Source organism: Herpailurus yagouaroundi, unplaced genomic scaffold, assembly GCF_014898765.1.
Source record: "Herpailurus yagouaroundi ecotype Mexico unplaced genomic scaffold, PumYag 203, whole genome shotgun sequence".
NCBI lineage: Eukaryota > Metazoa > Chordata > Mammalia > Carnivora > Felidae > Herpailurus > Herpailurus yagouaroundi.
In genome coordinates, this window is record NW_024412434.1 from 18,920,301 (window position 1) to 18,938,564 (window position 18,264).

The 18,264-nt window shown below is 44.7% G+C and overlaps 2 protein-coding genes and 1 long non-coding RNA gene across 5 annotated transcripts in view; 1 reads left to right on the forward strand and 2 right to left on the reverse strand.

The window, feature by feature from the left end:
- Positions 1 to 1,745: 1,745 nt before the first annotated feature.
- LOC121014767 (uncharacterized) lies at positions 1,746 to 6,752 on the reverse strand. Its single transcript, XR_005783412.1, has 2 exons — positions 6,697 to 6,752; positions 1,746 to 5,832 (listed from the first exon to the last, which is right to left on the reverse strand). It is a non-coding gene; the product is annotated as an uncharacterized LOC121014767 (long non-coding RNA).
- A 435-nt stretch (positions 6,753 to 7,187) lies between these two features.
- On the forward strand, positions 7,188 to 15,830 carry C1QL3 (complement C1q like 3). The gene is made up of 2 exons (XM_040451324.1): positions 7,188 to 8,334; positions 14,108 to 15,830. The coding sequence occupies exons 1-2, from the start codon at positions 7,747 to 7,749 to the stop codon at positions 14,285 to 14,287; spliced, it is 768 nt and encodes a 255-aa protein (XP_040307258.1). The 5' UTR covers positions 7,188 to 7,746; the 3' UTR covers positions 14,288 to 15,830.
- Positions 15,831 to 16,560: 730 nt separating this feature from the next.
- PTER (phosphotriesterase related) overlaps positions 16,561 to 18,264 on the reverse strand; it is a 70,267-nt gene continuing 68,563 nt past the window's right edge. For all 3 annotated transcript variants that reach the window (XM_040451321.1, XM_040451323.1, XM_040451322.1), the window contains exon 5: positions 16,561 to 17,809. In XM_040451321.1, coding sequence (XP_040307255.1) covers positions 17,599 to 17,809 — 211 coding nt within the window. In that variant the 3' untranslated portion in view covers positions 16,561 to 17,598. The remainder of the gene's footprint in view (positions 17,810 to 18,264) is intronic.

Genomic DNA, 18,264 nt, shown 5'->3' on the forward strand with positions numbered 1-18,264 from the left:
AGGGCTCGAACCCATGAAATGTGAGATCATCACCTAAGCTGAAATCAGATGTCTGAGCCACCCAGGGGCCCGACCACATCCAGATTTCTTAAACCTTAACAATTTCTTTTGAAAACTATACTGTCCAATCGTGATTTAACAATTCCAATCAACAAACAAGGCATTTGGCCCCTAATCAACATGTCTTTGGTGCCTGGGGGTGGCATAGGGCCCGAAGATGAAAACCGCTAGCATTTCTGACAGTAACAGAAGGGGGACAGAGGGGACAACCGCCCCCCACCCCCCTCCCCCCTCCCCCCCCCCATCCGGCACCACCACCACCAAAGCAGTGGGAGGGAAGTGCTGTGAACCAGGACAAGCCACAGGCTCTGGAAGAACCAAGGAGGCAGGGAGTGGCAAGGGGGTGCAGGGAGGGAGCCAGTAGGAGAAGGGATGAAGGAGGTGGTTTTAGCAGATGGGTGGGGTGGGGCTGAAAGAGGGATAATAGCAGCAGAGGAAAGAGAAGAGGGAGGAGGTTGGTTGCCAGAGTAGAGGAGAAGGCAAGGACAAGCCCACTTCTGGCATGATTAACCGAAAACCAGAAAATGGATAAAGAGGGGGCTGGGTATGAAAATCAAGGCTGGCCAGGTAAAGAGGCCTTGGGGCAATTTCTGAAGAGCCCAGCATTCCAAGCTTAAGTACCTGGACTTTCTGGCCATGCGGACACTAAGGGTGTTGCCATTTCTGGGCAGAATGGTGAACCACCCTGAGCAGGGGCCGGAGGCAGGTCGTTGCAAATGGGAGCGTGAGAGGGGTCCAGTCATGGGAGAGGCTTCAGGAGGAGCAGATGTGTAGCAAAGCCCAGTTCTTTTCTTGCAGGTTTTAACTCAGTTCAGTTGAATTAAATGGAACACGTTAATGAGAAGATAATAGAAGTGACTTATCTAACAAATTCATTCTAACTAGTAGAGTCAAAACTGGATAAAACATTAGATTAGGGCCTTCTGTGCTTGTTCTGAATTTCTGAAGGAAAAGTTAATTATGTAGTTTAGACCTGATGCGTGATTGTATCTGAGAACCACATGTCTAAAATTCCTTTTAATTAAATCCTAATTTTTTTTCCTTTTTTCTATTCAAGGCCTTTTGTAAAAAGGACCATGCCACCCTTAGCCCTCAGGGAGATGGGCAAAGAGGGCCAACCAGTGGTCTGTGTAATGCTAGAACAAATGTTCGTACTTTCCGGGGGGCCGAAATCACGTTATGGGGCTTTCACTAAGAGAAGCCATCATGGGTAGACCACCTCTGGCTCCCATTATCCGACTACTAAGGTTTAACAAACCCTTAAGAGTAAATGTAAAGAAACTATACATATGATTGCAAATACACACACACATATAAATGCATGATGGCAACTATTGGATAATAGACATGCTCGAGTAATCCTCAATTTAGCAAATAGTTTTGAACTTTCTTTTATGAAAGCAGCCATTGGTAATAAAATGAATCATTTTGCTTCTGTTTCCTGCCCCGGTGAATTTGCTAGCTTGCTAGAATGGTCCAAACAAGGCAGCAGCAGACAATAAAAGGCTAAAATACCCAGAATGATTACCATCTGTGGAGCAGCTCACGCTCAGAATATTTTTATGTGCTGATGAGTCTTAGAAGGCCTGAGCGAAACCCTAGACCTTTGTGGATATTGATGAGTGGAAAGATTACCTCTTGTGTCTTGGACTGTCCAGGCAAAAGAAAAACATCAAACCCTCATCTAAGTAGCACCACCTTTTACTACATTTTCCACTTTCCAGAGCCAAATATAAAGTAATTAAATGATGAATTGTTGCAACTACTTTCAATGGGAAACACTGAAATATACAACTACTTATATTGAACATACAACTCCCTACGATAGTTAAATTTTTTCCCCTCCAGCTTATTACAGATCTAAATTACAATTTATTTTTAGGATTATGGTTTTAAACTGTATCTATTTTTACGTAGTTCAAGACTATTCCCAAGAGGTTGCCCGAATTAGGGAAAAGCTGATATGTCTATTCATCTACAAATACCCAAGGAATGCAATATTTTTTTTCCACAGGACAGATTGTTCATATTTGAAAGTGAGTTTCTCTGGGGGTACTCTCATATAGCAGTGGGGCTGAATGTACTTTCATTTGATGTTTCTATCGACCCCAGCCCAATCTCGCTTAGACCCAGATTCTAGAATAGCAGCTGCTCTTGGCAGGGTCTGGCTCTGTTGGTGGTTCTCTGTAACCTCTGTCAGGATTCATGATGCTTTTGATTTTTAAAACAATAAGACTACCGCAGTTCTTATCGCTACCTGCCTGATTAACCAATCTGACCTGACCAATTGACCTTGTCTGCTATAAGGCTTCGCAGCTGTGTTTCTATGATATATCTTCTGCTTGGAATGCCCTATAGTCTAATGGCAGCAGTTTCTTGAACTCGCCCATCTTCCTTGTATGGCCGAGTTATCACGACCATCACTTGGGAGGACTTGCTGACCCCTGAGATTTCATTGTTGGTAACTTTCCCTTCAGTTCTACATCAAATAGGGTCTTAGGGCCTGACCATTCCACCCGTGGAAAGCGAGTATAAAATAGCATATCCATATTAGAGATTTCATCCTTGCATTGATTGATATGACAAGAATTTGAGGCCAACTTGAAGCCATGCATTATACCAAGTCTTATGCAATGTGCTACTCAATAATTTTCCAGCTGGCTATTCAATAGTTTTCTGGCAAAAGACCTGTCAAGCCAGCTTTCCAACTCACTATCCTCCATGGAGAGTTTTTTGTTGAAAATTCCCTACTGCATGTGGTTATGATTTATTTCCTTCAGAGTGATTACTCTTCTGGCTAACTATACAAAGCAGCCCTCTCTGATATATGTTAACTTTTTCAAGAATCGTCATCCACGGGAACAGTTCCTGAGAAACTATCTCAATGATTTTTATATACATTTGCAACCTGTTGATTTGGGGAACTTTCCGGGAACGGGGTGGGGGGGGCACATTTTAACGCTTCCTAGTAGGTTTTAAATCCAACATGTTGGTCTGTGAAACTGCAGTGAATTCAAATTATCTTGCTATAAAAGTGTTTTTTTTTTTCTTATTTTGGAGAAAAGTGAAGGTGAGCGTTGTTTTGAGTTTTGTCTTACTTCATTTCATATTATATAATATGATACACAGGCACCTCTCCTGGAAAACTTGTGTGTTCTATCTAGTTTTGTCCAAGTCTGTGATACTTAGTATCCATTTGATGGCATTTGTCTTAAGTCTGACCCTTTAGCTTCCTTTACGAAGCCTGTGTCCTACCGTCCAGCCCGTATGCACATGTTCTACTCAGCAGTCCTACAACAGATAAACATGAAAACTGACATTTACTGGGCCCTGGTCATGAGTTGGGTAGCACTGTAATTGACGCAGTAACTTGCGTCTTCACAACAACCCTACAATTTAGGTGTTAGTGTTATTCCCATTTTAGAGAAAAGGGAATTAAGCCTCAGGGAGATTAAGTAACTTTCATAGCTAGTAAATGAAGACACTGGATCCAAATTAAGACTCCTCTGATTCCAAAGCCATAAGGATATACTACTACTTCCTTCCATTACTCCAAGCAGACCCTTTCTAGAAATCTCGAATTCCTCAGCCAAAGGAGTATATGTCCTGAAATACAATTTGGAGACCCAGAAATCAAAGGTAAATAGCTGATCCCAGTCTGATTTTTTTTCAGACTTTTAAAATCTCTGTTCCTGTAGATAGTCCTTGGGTTTGCTAACTCCTTTTATTGTCTCCTTATAAATGCTATTTCTGTTTAAGTGTGGCTGCATTTGGAAATCATTCTCATGACTAAAGATTTGTTTGCCTTGTAAGAGCCCAGTGTAGGGCTGTGCTGCCGGTGGGCGCTCAATAAAGATTAATGATGTCCCTGCACATCTGTGTGGGAGTCGCGTGTGCAGGATCTGCTGGGTTCTCCGAAAGAGACAGAGATGATGTGGGGAAGATGAAAATCACAGCACCGTCATCCAACCTGGATCTTGGGTTTCTGCGTTTAACTTCATAATCCGAATGGTCACAGAGTCCCAGGTGTAGAAGGAACGGGAATACGGAGCCTTGGGTTTCCTTGAGAAATGATTGGGAAAATTAGATTCCCAGGGCTCATCTCCAAGATTAACATCAAATCTGAGCGATAACTTGCTTCTCTGATGATGACTGAAGAGAACCAAATATTTTTTTTTTAATTGACACATTTTCTATTATTATATACATATAGAGATGATGAGTAATATGCCATATCAGATGGCTTATTCAAACTGTCAGAATAAGGGCTGAAGCGTGAGTAACTTTCCAGAGAACCTTCTCAGAAATTCAAGTGGTGGAAAGTGGCTGCAAGCTGCCATTAGTTCACCTACTACCCAGTCATCCTGAACGACAACAAGAAGCTTCTCCCAAAGCACATGGTGGGACGCTTCTAGAGAAGGAAGGAGACCCATAATTTAAACTTACTTCGCTGAAAAGCCAAATGTCCACGGGCCACCCGGGGTTTGTGCACTCAACAGGAAAATGGCTCAGCCATGTGGCCTGGCCAACGTTGCCTTCTTCGTGAAGGACTACAGAGCACCTTTCCAAACCTCAGCAGAACTTTAAGATGCCAGTGCCCTCGCTCGCGAAGCCAAGCTGCGCTTTGGCATTAAAGGAAGGAGAAGGAGAGGAGCCTCCATGAACAGAGCGGTACCATAGGTCCGTCAGTGCAATGTAGAGGAAAGGGTACCAGCACGCGCACTGGACAGCCCCGATTCTGCTCCCAGCTGTGTCCCGCCCTTACAACATCTGCAAACGTGAGCTGGTGTGGACTCGCTTGCCCGCATTCATTCCAACCCTACCATTTCATGGCATCCTCACTGGGTTCCTCTGTAAGGTGAGCAGTCTCCAGCGGAAAATGCCATGTATCTTGAGATTTTTCAATGAGAATTTATTTATTCAACTCTACCTTTTAAAAACTGCCCCCTCTATCCCCCACCTGGACTCTCTTTAGCAATAAAGAAGTCTTCTGAATGTTGATAGCTTGGTGCATCGGAAAAGAGTTTGATTAATGCATTAACCTTCATCCTGTTACCACCCTTTACCATCTCATCCCCTAAAAGAAAGGTGGCTTTTGAGAAGCAACCCAGATCGTGTGTTAGGAAAATAGGCATCGTGGTCAGTGGAGAATTTGCTATGTGTCCGCTGCTCAAATATATGAAAATAAGGTTCCTCGTGTGAATAAAAGTATTCTGAAATACATGTATAATTATTCCCAAGACACAGACACACGTTTCTAAAACCACTACCCGAAAATAAAAGTTAAAGGTTTGAGGAGTGGGAAGGACTCTTGTCCAGTAGCAAGAGCAGTGGCCCCCTCAGCAGCCAGAGGGAGAGAAAACCTGGAGACCTAGGCTGGGTTGGGCCCGGCGGGCCTGCGCCTCGCTCTTGATTCTCCCAGGAAAGGCCTGAAGGAGCTCCCGACATTTCTCTTAAAAGAATCAATGAGTCGGTGTTGTCTTCCGCCGGCTCATTTGACCTTACTTTTGAAACCGAGAAGAAGGAAAGAAAGAACTAAACCGGGGTGCTGTGGAAGGTAGGCGGAGGGAACCGAAAAGGAGACGCTCGGTGCTATGGTAGCCGCAGACAAGATCCCAGGCCGCCGGGAGGTTCCTGTTCCGCTTGCTGTGCTGTTGTTTGTTCTTGCTCATTTCAGATTCTCACCCTGATGTAATAAGTCACCATCTTCCCAGCCATCATCCCCGTATTGACAAGCAAATGCCATCCACGTTTGATTGACATCCATGGGTCCTGAATGCAAAAGTATGATTTACAAATCAATTCTGCTTGTTTATTTAAGGCCGTTCCTGTGTGCCTTCTGTATTTGTTAGTGGGATAACTTGCCTAATACCTACTCGGGGGGTTTTACATTAATATCACAAATCCAGGCTTTTCCTTCTGCTCTCCTGTGTTACCTCTTGTCCCCATGCCTCAGTGTACATGCAGGAACTGTGCCTGGAGCTTACAGGACACTTTCCATATCTCAGCAAAAGATCTTGCCCAGGACTTTTGGAAAGGCTGCTTGCTTTAAGACCTTGAAAGACATCCGACAAGTCATTATCTCTCGTGCCGGTAGTGCAAGTACATGCAACTTCAGATCCGATGGCAGGATCTCCTGAAAGGTAGCTAGAACTGCAGTCCTGTAAGCGAGGACACGGGATCCGCGCATTTGTTAAAAGAACCCACCCCCACCCCCACCCCCACCCCCTGGTGTGGTGGGCCTATTCATTCATAATCATTCAAAACAGCCCTTGGGCTTTTCAACACACCTTCCTGTTCTCTGGGTGGCATCTTGCTTCATTTTAGAAGACTGGCGAGGGAAACCATAAGGTTACAAGAGAAAACCATCTGGAAAATTCTAAAGGGCCCTTCTTATGTTAAAAGTGGCATTTTGAAAAACACCTGAAGCGCCGGCTGATTGTGGGTGAGCCAGCAGAGAAATGTTGTCAACGGAGCCATCCTCTTTTCAACCCTCACCTCCACCCTCCAAGTGGCGCAGCTCCCCGCGGGGACACAGGGGGCTTAGGTGTGACCTTCGAGTCCCCGAGGCCATTGCACAGCGGTCTCCCTCCCCCTCCCCCCGCCAGGTGTGTCCAACGAGAGAGCTGCCATCACCTGGGCTCGGCAAGGGAGTGTTCACGATCTCACTGTTCATCCATGTGCGGGGGGGGGGGGGGGGAAGAGAGAGAGGCTGAGAAAAAAAAAATCCCACACTGTCAGAGCGATGCCAAACTCTCTCTGAGTGGGATGCGCGGAGCAGATGCTGCAGTGAGATGCTAGAGCGGCTCCCCTTCCTCTGTGCCTTGGGTGCCTATAAATTGCTCCGGCGCGCGTTTGTCAGCCTCCTCTTCTCCTGCAGGTGGTACCCGGGCAGGATTCTGCGTTCAGTCTCTCTCGCGCTCCGCTCCCGGCCGCCAGGCGCTCGCCGCTGCTCACTGGCTCCGCCGCTCCAGCCCCGAGCCTCGCCGCGCTGACCGTGCCCGCCGCCGCCGCTGCTCCGCGCACCCGGGGGGCGGCCGGCCCGAGCTCGCGGGGGGCGGGGGGGGAGTGCGCCTCTCTTAGGGCTGCCGTGGCGGTGGCGAAGGAGGGGGAGACAGGCAGCGGAAGGGCGAACCGAGCCAGCGAGAGAAGCCGAGGAGGAGGCAGAAAAAGGCAACTTCAGACGGAAAGTTGGTGCGAACTGGCGCAGTCGGCAAAAACGGAAAAGTCGATCGCAGGCAGCGGCCGCATAAAAGTGTGAGCGGCCCCGGGCGGCGCGACAGGCGGCGGCTGGCTCTGCCCTCCGGGTGGCCGCGCCGGCGCCCGAGGCGCAGCCACAGGTGCCAAGGGGCTCGCGGGAGGCGAGAGGGCGCCCTGCGCGCCCCTCCCCCAGCCCCCCCCCCCCCCAGCCCGGGACTTCAGCTCCAGTCGCCTGGCGTCCGAGCTCCCTCCCCAGCCGCAGCCTCAGCAGGGGGAGCGGGAGCAGGAGCAGGAGCAGGCGGGGAGCGGCCGGCGCGCGCCCGCCCAGGGGAGTTGGGGTTCGCAGGGGGTTGTTTTCGGCTCTGAGGAGGTCCCCGCCCAACCTTCAAAATTTTGTCCAAAAGCAGACAAGAGGATCGCCCCGCGCTGAGCCGGCTGGTGGGCAGCAGGAGGCGCCTGATCGCCGCCGGGGCGCTGGGGGTGGTGATGGTGCTGCTGCTGGTTATCCTCATCCCGGTGCTGGTGAGCTCGGCCGGCACGTCGGCGCACTACGAGATGCTGGGCACCTGCCGCATGGTCTGCGACCCCTACGGGGGCACCAAGGCGCCCAGCACGGCCGCCACGCCCGACCGCGGCCTCATGCAGTCCCTGCCCACCTTCATCCAGGGCCCCAAAGGCGAGGCCGGCAGGCCGGGGAAGGCGGGCCCGCGCGGGCCCCCCGGTGAGCCCGGGCCGCCGGGTCCCGTGGGCCCTCCGGGCGAGAAGGGCGAGCCCGGCCGCCAAGGCCTGCCGGGCCCGCCCGGGGCGCCCGGCCTGAACGCGGCCGGGGCCATCAGCGCCGCCACCTACAGCACGGTGCCCAAGATCGCCTTCTACGCCGGCCTCAAGCGGCAGCACGAAGGCTACGAGGTGCTCAAGTTCGACGACGTGGTCACCAACCTCGGTAACCACTACGATCCCACCACGGGCAAGTTCACCTGCTCTATCCCGGGCATCTACTTCTTCACCTACCACGTCCTGATGCGCGGAGGGGACGGCACCAGCATGTGGGCTGATCTCTGCAAGAACAACCAGGTGAGTGCCGGCAGGCAGCGGGGTGGGCGGGGAGGGAGCGCGGGAAGGTGCAGGCAAGAGGGAGGAGACCCCGGAAATGGGGGTGGGAGCCCGCGGAGGAAGGGCGCGGCAGCCGGGCTCCCGGGAGTGGAGCCGAGGGGACGCTGTTACTCCCTGGAGAGGCGGGGGTCGCGGGCCTAAGAGGGCGCCCGGAGGCCTGGAGAGGGCGGTTCCCAAGGTAGGACCTGCGCTCGCTGTGCGCGCGAGTGCGAGAGCGACCCTCGAGGGCAGGGGAGCTGGGAGCTCGGTCCCCTGGGCAGCCTGTGCCCCGGGAGGCCCGGAGCGGGACGCTACCCTCGGCCGGGGGATCTTCTGCAGCTTTAGGGTCGCTCTCAGGCTTTGCCTGGAACAGGACGGCTAGCGGGGAGCCCCGAAGCGGGCGTGCCAGGGTGGCAAACTCGGGGGAGAAAGGGGCCCGCTGGAGAAAGAAGGGACCCGAAAGAGCGAGTCCAAGTGTGGGGCGTCCCGAGCCGAAGAGGGACCGGGGACTTGCGGTCGCCAGGGCCCTTGCGGCGTCCCAGACCTCGGAAACAAGCGTATAGTCAAATGCAAGACGCAAACTCCTGTTTAGATTTCAGCCCCAGCAGAAGAAGGGGGAGAAGTAAAGAGTGTTGATGACAAAAGAAAAAAGTTGAGACTCGTGAGTGCACGCCGTAAAACACGCACCCAAACGCAGAGCCCTTACTCCACCGGCTGGGGTAGGAGGCCGAGCCGGCCCTGGGGCCACGGGCCTCACCGCCAGGGAGCCCCGGGCCGCCGGCTGGGTAGTCTTTCCACCCCCCGCCTTCTCTCGAGAGGCAGTGGCCTTGGCCTTGACTGTGAACCAGCCTCAGAGCAGCGCCCGGGCCCCGGGGACTTATTCTCCTGAGCTGGTCGGCTCTGCCACAAGGGCCACGGGTGGGCACTTTTCTGCCGGGGCCACTTTACCGTTTGCTTGAGAAATTCGCGGTCAGTGCAAAAACAAAGTGCGTCTAATTTCTCCGTCAGAAGAGAACAATAGTATTTGTAACTGCCTAAAAGTGTAATCAGACCTGAGGCTCGCGCGCTGAATCAGCAGCCGCACTCGGGCAAGGCCTTGCAACCTGCAGCCTGAAGTCTGGGCTGGGTTCTCTGGCTTTAATTTTGCTTATTGGGTGGCCCAGGGAACCCCGCTGTGGCCAACTTAGATTTAACGAGGGCTCATTGGGCTTCAGGTCACCCGCCCCCTCGAAATCAGACCTTTTCCGTTCTAACCCAGGTCTCTATTAAGCAGCATTAAGGCAGGATTTATTCCAAAGGCCTAATTCGAATTCAGTATCAGAGTTTTTTCAAAAGTGGGAGACAAAGGCTCTAAATGTATCAGGAAGGGGCACAAAATCCTGCCCTCCCCCTTCCTCCCACCCGTCACTTCAAAAGGAATGAAAAAAGCTCAAGGAACCCACAGGACAGGTAAAACAAAACAAAACAAAACAAACAAACAACAACAACAAAAAAGGGGAAATGGCCACCAGGCGGCACTGACAGGGTTGTTTATTATAGTTATTATGCACAAAAATAATATTAAGATAAATAAAAATCATTTGTAGAGCAGTGAGCCAGGTATAGGTAAATGGCTAAAAAGGGCATGGCATGACTCACCGTACCCAAATAGAGGTATTCTGTCGCCTTTAGGGAATGGTTTATGACCAGCCCCTTGGCAGACAGTGATGAGGCACCCATTTCTTTTCAAATTGGCTCTCTTCTGACTCAAAGGTTAGGTCTGGAAATTACTGTCGGGCTGAAGGATTGTTTTTAGAGGTATTAATTAAAATGGAACAATACCAAGTTTTATCAGCCACTGAATAAAAACACTCACATCTTTAAGTATCCAGAAATGGCAATTGCATGACTAATCAGGGAACGATACATATTAATTAGTTTAAGTGTTCTTATCTCAACTGCTGAGCTCAGGTATATTGTACTGATTCCAAGAAAACCATTTCTTATACATGCGCTACCTGCATTTTGTTTTTAAAATTATTTCATCGTTTGGAGAGTCGAATGCTCCTTTGTATCATCCTAGCAGGCACATTCTCTGAGGATCAGGAAAAAAAAAAAAAAAATAAGGCAAACCAGCTGACCTTATCATGTAGCAAGCTCTCCATTGGCGTTATTAAGCTGTGACTTCTTCAAAAGGTGTGCAACAAGTAATTAAAAAATATATGTATATGTAACACCACACAATGTATTTTCGACTTCAACATGGACTCTTTTGGAAAATGGCTATTAAAATATTACCATTAAGGAATTTTATCCCTAGAACAGGACTATTTTGTAGAGTCTGATTTGCAGAGAGTTGCAAATGAGAACTATTTTATGAAATTTATTTTATTACTATGAAACAAATAGTTTATCCTTGGTTTTCAGTTATGTTCTTGTCCGATCACTTCTTAGCATGGCAGTCTCCCCCCTGAGCAGACCTAATTTGTTTTCATAAAACAGAAACTCAGAGATCTATGTCAGTGTAATGTGCTATGGATTAAGTGGATTTGAGAAGCACAAAAATTAAACTAAAAATGCAGTTCACTCTAGGATAGAGGAGTGCCTCTGGACCGTAACTATATGGGAAGCATTTTATTTATGCTTTGTGTTGAATGCAGGATCACAGATGGAAACATCAAAGGCCGGTAAATTAACCTGATGCACCACTTAACCTTTTGTTTATGATCCCACAGAAGTACAATGAAAATGAAATTATGGGAGCATCAGTAGCAATTAATTAAATTAGCAAATGTTACCATAAATATCGTCTCCGATGATAAACCCTCACTAATAAGATAATGCTAAAGCCACACAGGCTGCTACGTTCTCACAAATATGCCACTAAAGGGATTACAGTTCTCATATTCCCCGTTGAAACCATCAACCTAAAATCTAATCATACCATTTGTTGATATGAAAGGTAGAAGTTGGACTCAAATGGCTGTATAAAGAGACAGGAAACATAATTGTAATGTGTTTGTACACTTTTAGCAGCCAAACCTGAATTTAAAAATTGCTGTGTGAGCACAGTCACTGCAATGTCCCTGTAACAAGCCACTGTATTAACCACTGAAGCTGGCCCCAGATTAGAACCATAAAACAACTCAGGACCAATTTTTATTCTAAGAATGTGTGAATTACAGCATGGAGGAACATGAGATATATTGGAAACAACAGTCTGTGAGTTGATATTCATTTATTAGCAGGATTAATGAAATGCCAAATTAATACCATCATTTTAAAAAGCTGTGAAACCCGCACTACAGATGAAGCGGAATCTAAATAGTTAACTTGTGATATGAAAAGATTTTAGAGGACCTTTAGGCAGAAATGGGTACATAGGGCTGAGGAAAGGATGCATCATATTCCCGGAGAAAATGCTGAAATCGGTGTACATTTGGGAGCCTGAAAATAGCCTCCAAGGTGGATGCATTACCTTGCTCAGTAGTTTGATGGCTTAAAGGAAGAATTGTTCGAAGTCGCCGAGCTGGTTACTAGAGCTTGAAATTTCAAGTGCCGTTGTACCTTCCGAGCGTGATCAGGTGAGCAGACATTCTGAAATTGTCCAAAGCGTGCTGGAGTACGGCAGTTATTTAATTGGGAAAGTCTTGCGGTCTACAGTATAGCTTAATAGCTTAAGAGAATCACTTTTATTAAAAAGCAGTCACATGACAAAGGAAGTGAAAAACCATAAGGGTAACCTTCTAGTCTGTAGGATCACAGTGATGCATTTGCAGGTCTCCGTGGTTGTACCTACAGAATAAAAATGGTCACATTTACATGGTTCTGTGCTTATACGCTATCGAATAAAAACTACATTTAAGACTATTGTCTCTAAATCAAGGGATTTTAATGAGTCCTGGTTCCCAGATGCCTTTCTATAGAGAACAGTGTTAAAGCACAACACCCATAGAGCAGAGCATATATTAAATACCTAAAGCACTAAATATGTCTGGTTATCAATAATAGCTGAATAGTATATTTATGGATTGTGAATTCATTAATATATTACTGATATGGCCAATTACTAATTTGTCTTTTAATTTCTCTAACCCATTAAAAATTCACACGTTAAGAAAAACATCAGGTCATAACAGCGCTATCCTCCCCATAGATTCCCCCCCCCCCCCCCCGGGGAATTTATAACTAGGTGAAATTAATGAATCAAAACATTCAACTCCTACAAACCTACAATTAATTTCTAGGAAATATTGTGACGTTACATTGTATTATTACTTAATGGTCAACACAGATCGCCTCGCTGAATCGGTGTATACATTTGAGTCAGTGTTTCTGAGCATAATTGCGTGGTACATTGCTTTCACTGTATTAGTGTCAGTTAGCCCAGGGTTAAAGCAATTCTAAATCCTTTAAGCCCCTTTCTCCTTTTGCTATACGATATCCAGAGAAAGAAATTTTTAAAATATTACTCAAATTACTTCACAAGTTCAGCAGTGTCAAAGAGCCTTCTCCTTTTTTAACATTTCAGCATTAATGTGAGAACATAGCCCATGAAAATTTAATTTGAAAACCTATCACTGAAATTTTGAAAGAAACACCTGGAAATTCTTGACGTGTGCCTCGTTTCCCTCATTTTGCCAGCACACGGTACCCCAAGTCAGGTATTATTACATAACACAGGTTTACAAAACCACTAAATCGGTTGCTCTGTTATTAAGGGAAGCACCATTATAATGGAATAGAAACAAGGCACAGAGTAGAAGATGTCTTACTGAAATAAGTCAAATATAAGTCTGCCTATGGAAAATTTTTTTTTCCAAGGCAGAATCAAAATATGGCTAAATGAATATGAAGCCTAATCGGAGTTGAGAATGTGATAGGATGTCTATGTCACAGGCTGAACATGAGAGGATTATAGGCAGCTTCTATCCTCAAAGCAAACCACACATTTTAGAATCACCTAAATATAAAAGGGTGTTCAATCAGATCATTAAAAAGTTTTAGAGATTTTAGAGGCCTCAAATCTTATTTCCTTCTACAACTTTTAGATATGTGGCAATTAAATAATTTATTTAAGTGCACACAGCACAATGAAGTAATAAAAAGCCACAAATAGAAAAATGAACTCTGCAAACTTGGGTGACGTTTAAGTGAGTTAGATTTCTGGCAAAAAAAAAAAAAAAAAAGGCTTTACTTTGGCTTTCTTCATTTTTTTTCCCCTATGTAGTAGAGCTGGAGTTGTTTTATTTCTCTGAATCTCAACTGCCTGTGGATCTCGATTTTCAGAAAATCCTGGGGACCCGCTGAAGTTTGGATTAAACCTCTGTACTCATAAACAGCTGGTTTAGATTATTGCTAATTGGTCTGAATTGAAATGCAAAAAAATTACCCTTATTTCCATTCCAAGAAGTGATTGGGTGTAGAGGTTCAAGGAATTAGAAAAAGTGCTGATTTAGGAAGAGAATAGGTTGGTGTGCATTGTTTTTACCACGTAAGGTAAGAAAAGACGGCTGCCGTGACCCTCAGGAAAGCACCATTTTCTTCTTTCTGTTCCTCCTTTCCAGGGATAGAGCTCGAACTGTTGCAAAGATCTCCTCAAAGAGCTCCAAGGCCCAGGTGGACTCTCTCATGCTAAATTCTGTGCTATGGCAGCAAGTCTGCTTACCGTGCTGTGAATGGATGAAAAAAGACAGAGAGAGAGAGAGAGACAGAGAGAGAGAGAATACTGGAGAATTTTCTTCCACGCATTCTAATTCTTGTTTGTTTCACATAGGTGCGTGCCAGTGCCATTGCCCAAGACGCCGATCAGAATTATGATTATGCCAGTAACAGTGTGGTTCTTCATTTGGAGCCAGGAGATGAAGTCTACATCAAACTAGATGGCGGGAAAGCACACGGAGGAAATAACAACAAATACAGCACATTTTCTGGATTTATTATTTATGCGGACTGATAACGCAGAAACTAAGATTATTATTCTGAGTTTGGACACTGGATTCGTATGGCTGACGTCACTGAATCAAGGATCCCAGGGGATGCCAGTTGCGGGGCACCTCAGTTGTGTATATGTGGGGAATTCAAATGCTACCTGACTCACATCTGTATACTCAGAAACATTCTGTAAAAAAAAAAAAAAAAAAAAAAAAAAATTAAAAGCAAGATAAGCAGATGTGTTATCCATTACCGCCAAAGCAAATTCTCCTCCTTATTGTTAGTGTCCATGTGAATGAAGTCCTATATAGATCACAAATTTTTATAGAAAAATCTAAGACACTGAATTATTTCTCCAATATCTATGATACTTTGGTGTTCTGTGACCCTGCTGCTTTGATCCATATATCAGCTTTGGTTCTTGTGAGTTTACCTGCTTCTGATGATACTTGGAGTCCATTCATAGTGTGGGGAGAATGATCTTACCCTGCAGGAGAAGGTCTAATTGAAATAATGCTGCTTGTCCCCAAAGAAATTGTTTGCCTTGTACTTTTGTTAACTTTAGAGCTAGTCCTGGGAATGATTCAACTTCAAGCCTTAACCTGGAATTTTCTGGATTTGAGGGAATTCCCAAGCCTATGATCATTTTCACATTTCCTTTTTCTTGTGAATTTTCTTTTCTCTCCTTTCTGGTGATTATCTTTTAAAAATGGAGATCGAAATTGTATCATAGGATTACCCTCTAAGTGTGCAAACGTGTAATTATGTGTGGTATTTAGAAAATCCCCTGTGTGTCCATTTTGTCAATAGAATGTGTTTAGATTTACTTAGAAAGTCAGAGAAATTTATTCTTTGGTGTTAAATCAGACTGAGGCTTTTGCTTTCTTTGGAACAAAAGATTATTCATAAACCCAATGCACAAAGGTTTAATTTGAGCTACTGCATGGGTCACCAAGGGGACACTAAGTAAGGCCTTCAAATAGTTACTACAAGTCCTGGCCTGAGGTTATTTCAAAAGGAATAATTTCACGTATAACCAATATGACAACAAAGTGTATATATTTTATACCAGTATCTGCTACAAATACATGTATTTGTGTGTACATGCACACACACACATATGTTAGAGGAAGTATAATATATATATGGCTTCAGACCACAGGCACAGTGGCTGTATAGCCTCAAAAATTTAATCTAAAAAAGTATGTGTATATATACACACAAACACGCAAAAATCATTTGACTTATTTTGGATCGAAATATATTTTGGATTACAAAAGTGTATGGAATAGCAAAACAATTGAAATGGCTTCTCTTTTAAGAGCTACCCAGAAACGTAAAGTTTATTAGGTTAAAATGCCCTATCCGTCACATGTCTGTAAATTAAGCCTACGGCTTCTTTATTACCATATGCCAATCAATATTCCCACCGCATTCTGTGTCAGACTGTTAATATTAGGACTGCAGAAACGGGTGGCTCTTTTTTGCAATGTCTATGAATGATATGCATTTGAATGATCACTTTTTTCTTTTTTCTCAGGTGGATTAAAGCTGACAGTAAAGTAGATTCTGAGAGTAGTGCAAATCATTTCTCTCTGGTTAAAATACACTGCCAAAAGCCATCTCTTTAATCTAAGAAAAAGATTAAAAATGCATGTTGATATATCCTCCCTATCGGACAACTTCCACTGTTACGATGAAAAATCTGTCCCTACCCCGCCCTCCCCGCCCCCCCCCCACCTCCTCGGTTGCCTTTGAAGACTCTGACAAGTAGATTTCAAAAACAGGGATTTAAAAATCTGCTTGTTTTACTGGTGAAGGACATTTGCATTTTTTCATTTAAAGGAATTAGTTTGTTCCCCGGGCTCGTTCCTCTTGGGTACTTTATGTTCTAATACACAGAAAGCGTGATCATCTTTGAGCCACGGAAATACCTTGTGTTTCGTAAACCTCAACTTTCCGAAAGAGTTATGCATGATGTTCCCATCTGAAGGTGCTGTTTGCTTAGTTTAAATGCCTTGGTCGGAGTCACTGTCATGATGTCTATGATCAAAAATGCTTAGCCCACCCATCAGGAATAATGACTAATTCTATTTGGCCTTTCTAATATGTTAGATAACTGATAATGGGGTTTCAACGAATTTATTTCTATTGAACGACATATATTTATCAAAGAGGAATTGGTAGCTGGGGTTTGGAGTTTTTGGGGGTTTTTGTTTTTGTTTTTGTTTGTAACAAATAGCATAATGAGGAATCAACCAAAAGATTAATTTATAAACAGCAGTGCACATCAACTAAGAGTTTTAAAAAGGCTTTATTTACACAAAACATCGGGGGTGGGTACCTTTTGAAGAGTAGGCTCGAGTCAGAATGCCATTTCTAATAGATCTGACCTTTTCTTCAGATAACTAAGCATCATTTTCTCTGTTTAGGCCCAAGGAAAAACAAATAAAAGGTAAGGGAAATAAAGGGAATATATATATGGCAAACATTTCTCTTTTTTTGCATATATATTATCAATTAAACTGTGGCCTTTGTTATTATAAATGTAATGATTCATTAAACTATATTATGTAATATATTTTGACTTTTACCATTGAATTTTTATAATTCAGTATTATGTGTTCATGCCCCCTTATACAAATGTTTAAACTGACAAAGCTTTACAGCAAAAATGGATACCAGGAAGCCACAGGCAACAAAACTGATTTATTACCAGTCAATATAGATAGGTAGACAACTTCTACAATATATAATGAATATAATTAAGCTTCGACAATATTTTTATCATTGTGAATTGGTGATTGTATTACAGTGTCCTTTGGGGGGAAAAAGCCTCAAACTTTAACTTCCCTTGCTGCAGAAGCTATTTTCAAGTGCCATATTATTCATTAAGCATTAATTAAAGAACAGCAGGATAATTAGTAGGATCATCAATATTACAAGAAACATTAGATTGCTCCAGAAGGGGGTAATTTAACTAGAAACACTTTAAATTTCCTCAAGTAGTGCAGCTGATAGATTAAGAAAACAAAACAAAGCAAAACTTTGCTAGAGGGGATACAGAATGTAAATCACTGTTTGGAAATAGGTGCTTCTGTATTTATTTTGTCAAAGGCAGAACAAGAGGGCTCCGTTAGGTCAGTAACTTCCTAAAGGTACCGATGTACCAGCTGGTTTCTGAGAAGGCAAAATTTCTAATTCTCATAAATAGGAAATGATCCGTCATTCGTCCTACGTAGCTCTGACTAGTATCTCACTGTGGGTTTGAAATCACTGAAAAATGTTCTCTGTGAGCTTTCTACTCAAGGTGTGAGTCTGTCAACAACCATCCTACTTGAAAGTTAGCCATTGCTTAGGGTTCTCTATTAGTATCTTATCAAGTGCATTCTCAGTGATCCCTCTAAGCAACATTTTAGGAACAATGTTGGTAAGTATATGAGAGTAGCCGTGACCTCCATACTTCATCAGCCGATGCTTCGTATGTATGTCGTGTGCCATCAGAATTCGATCTTCGTAGCCTTCATCCACCAGAAGACGCACTCTGTGAAAAATGTCAACTCATTATATGGCATTTGTCTCACATTTAAAATGATCAGGGTGCTTTCAACTTTTTACTCATAAATCTATTGTGCTTGCTGTAGAGATACTGCCTTCTTCTATGGCATGTGTACTGGGAGACCCTTAATAAAGATTGCGTGGTGATGATAAAGGTAATATTGCATCGTAGTAGGAACATGATCCTTATTCCATGCACACAGAAACTTCCAGCCTGTGATATTTATGACAGTGCCTACAATACGGCATTAAAAATAGTTCTAATAGGATGTGCCAGTCTGAGTGAATGGCTGCTTGGGCATTTCACGAAATAACTTCGTTCTAGGTTTGTATCCAGCTCTCCACTCTAAAATACCTCCCTCGGTGGTCCCATTTTCTAGACCTCACTCTCCCCCCGCCCCGTCTCTCTCTCTCTCTCTCTCTCTCTCTCTCTCTCTCTCT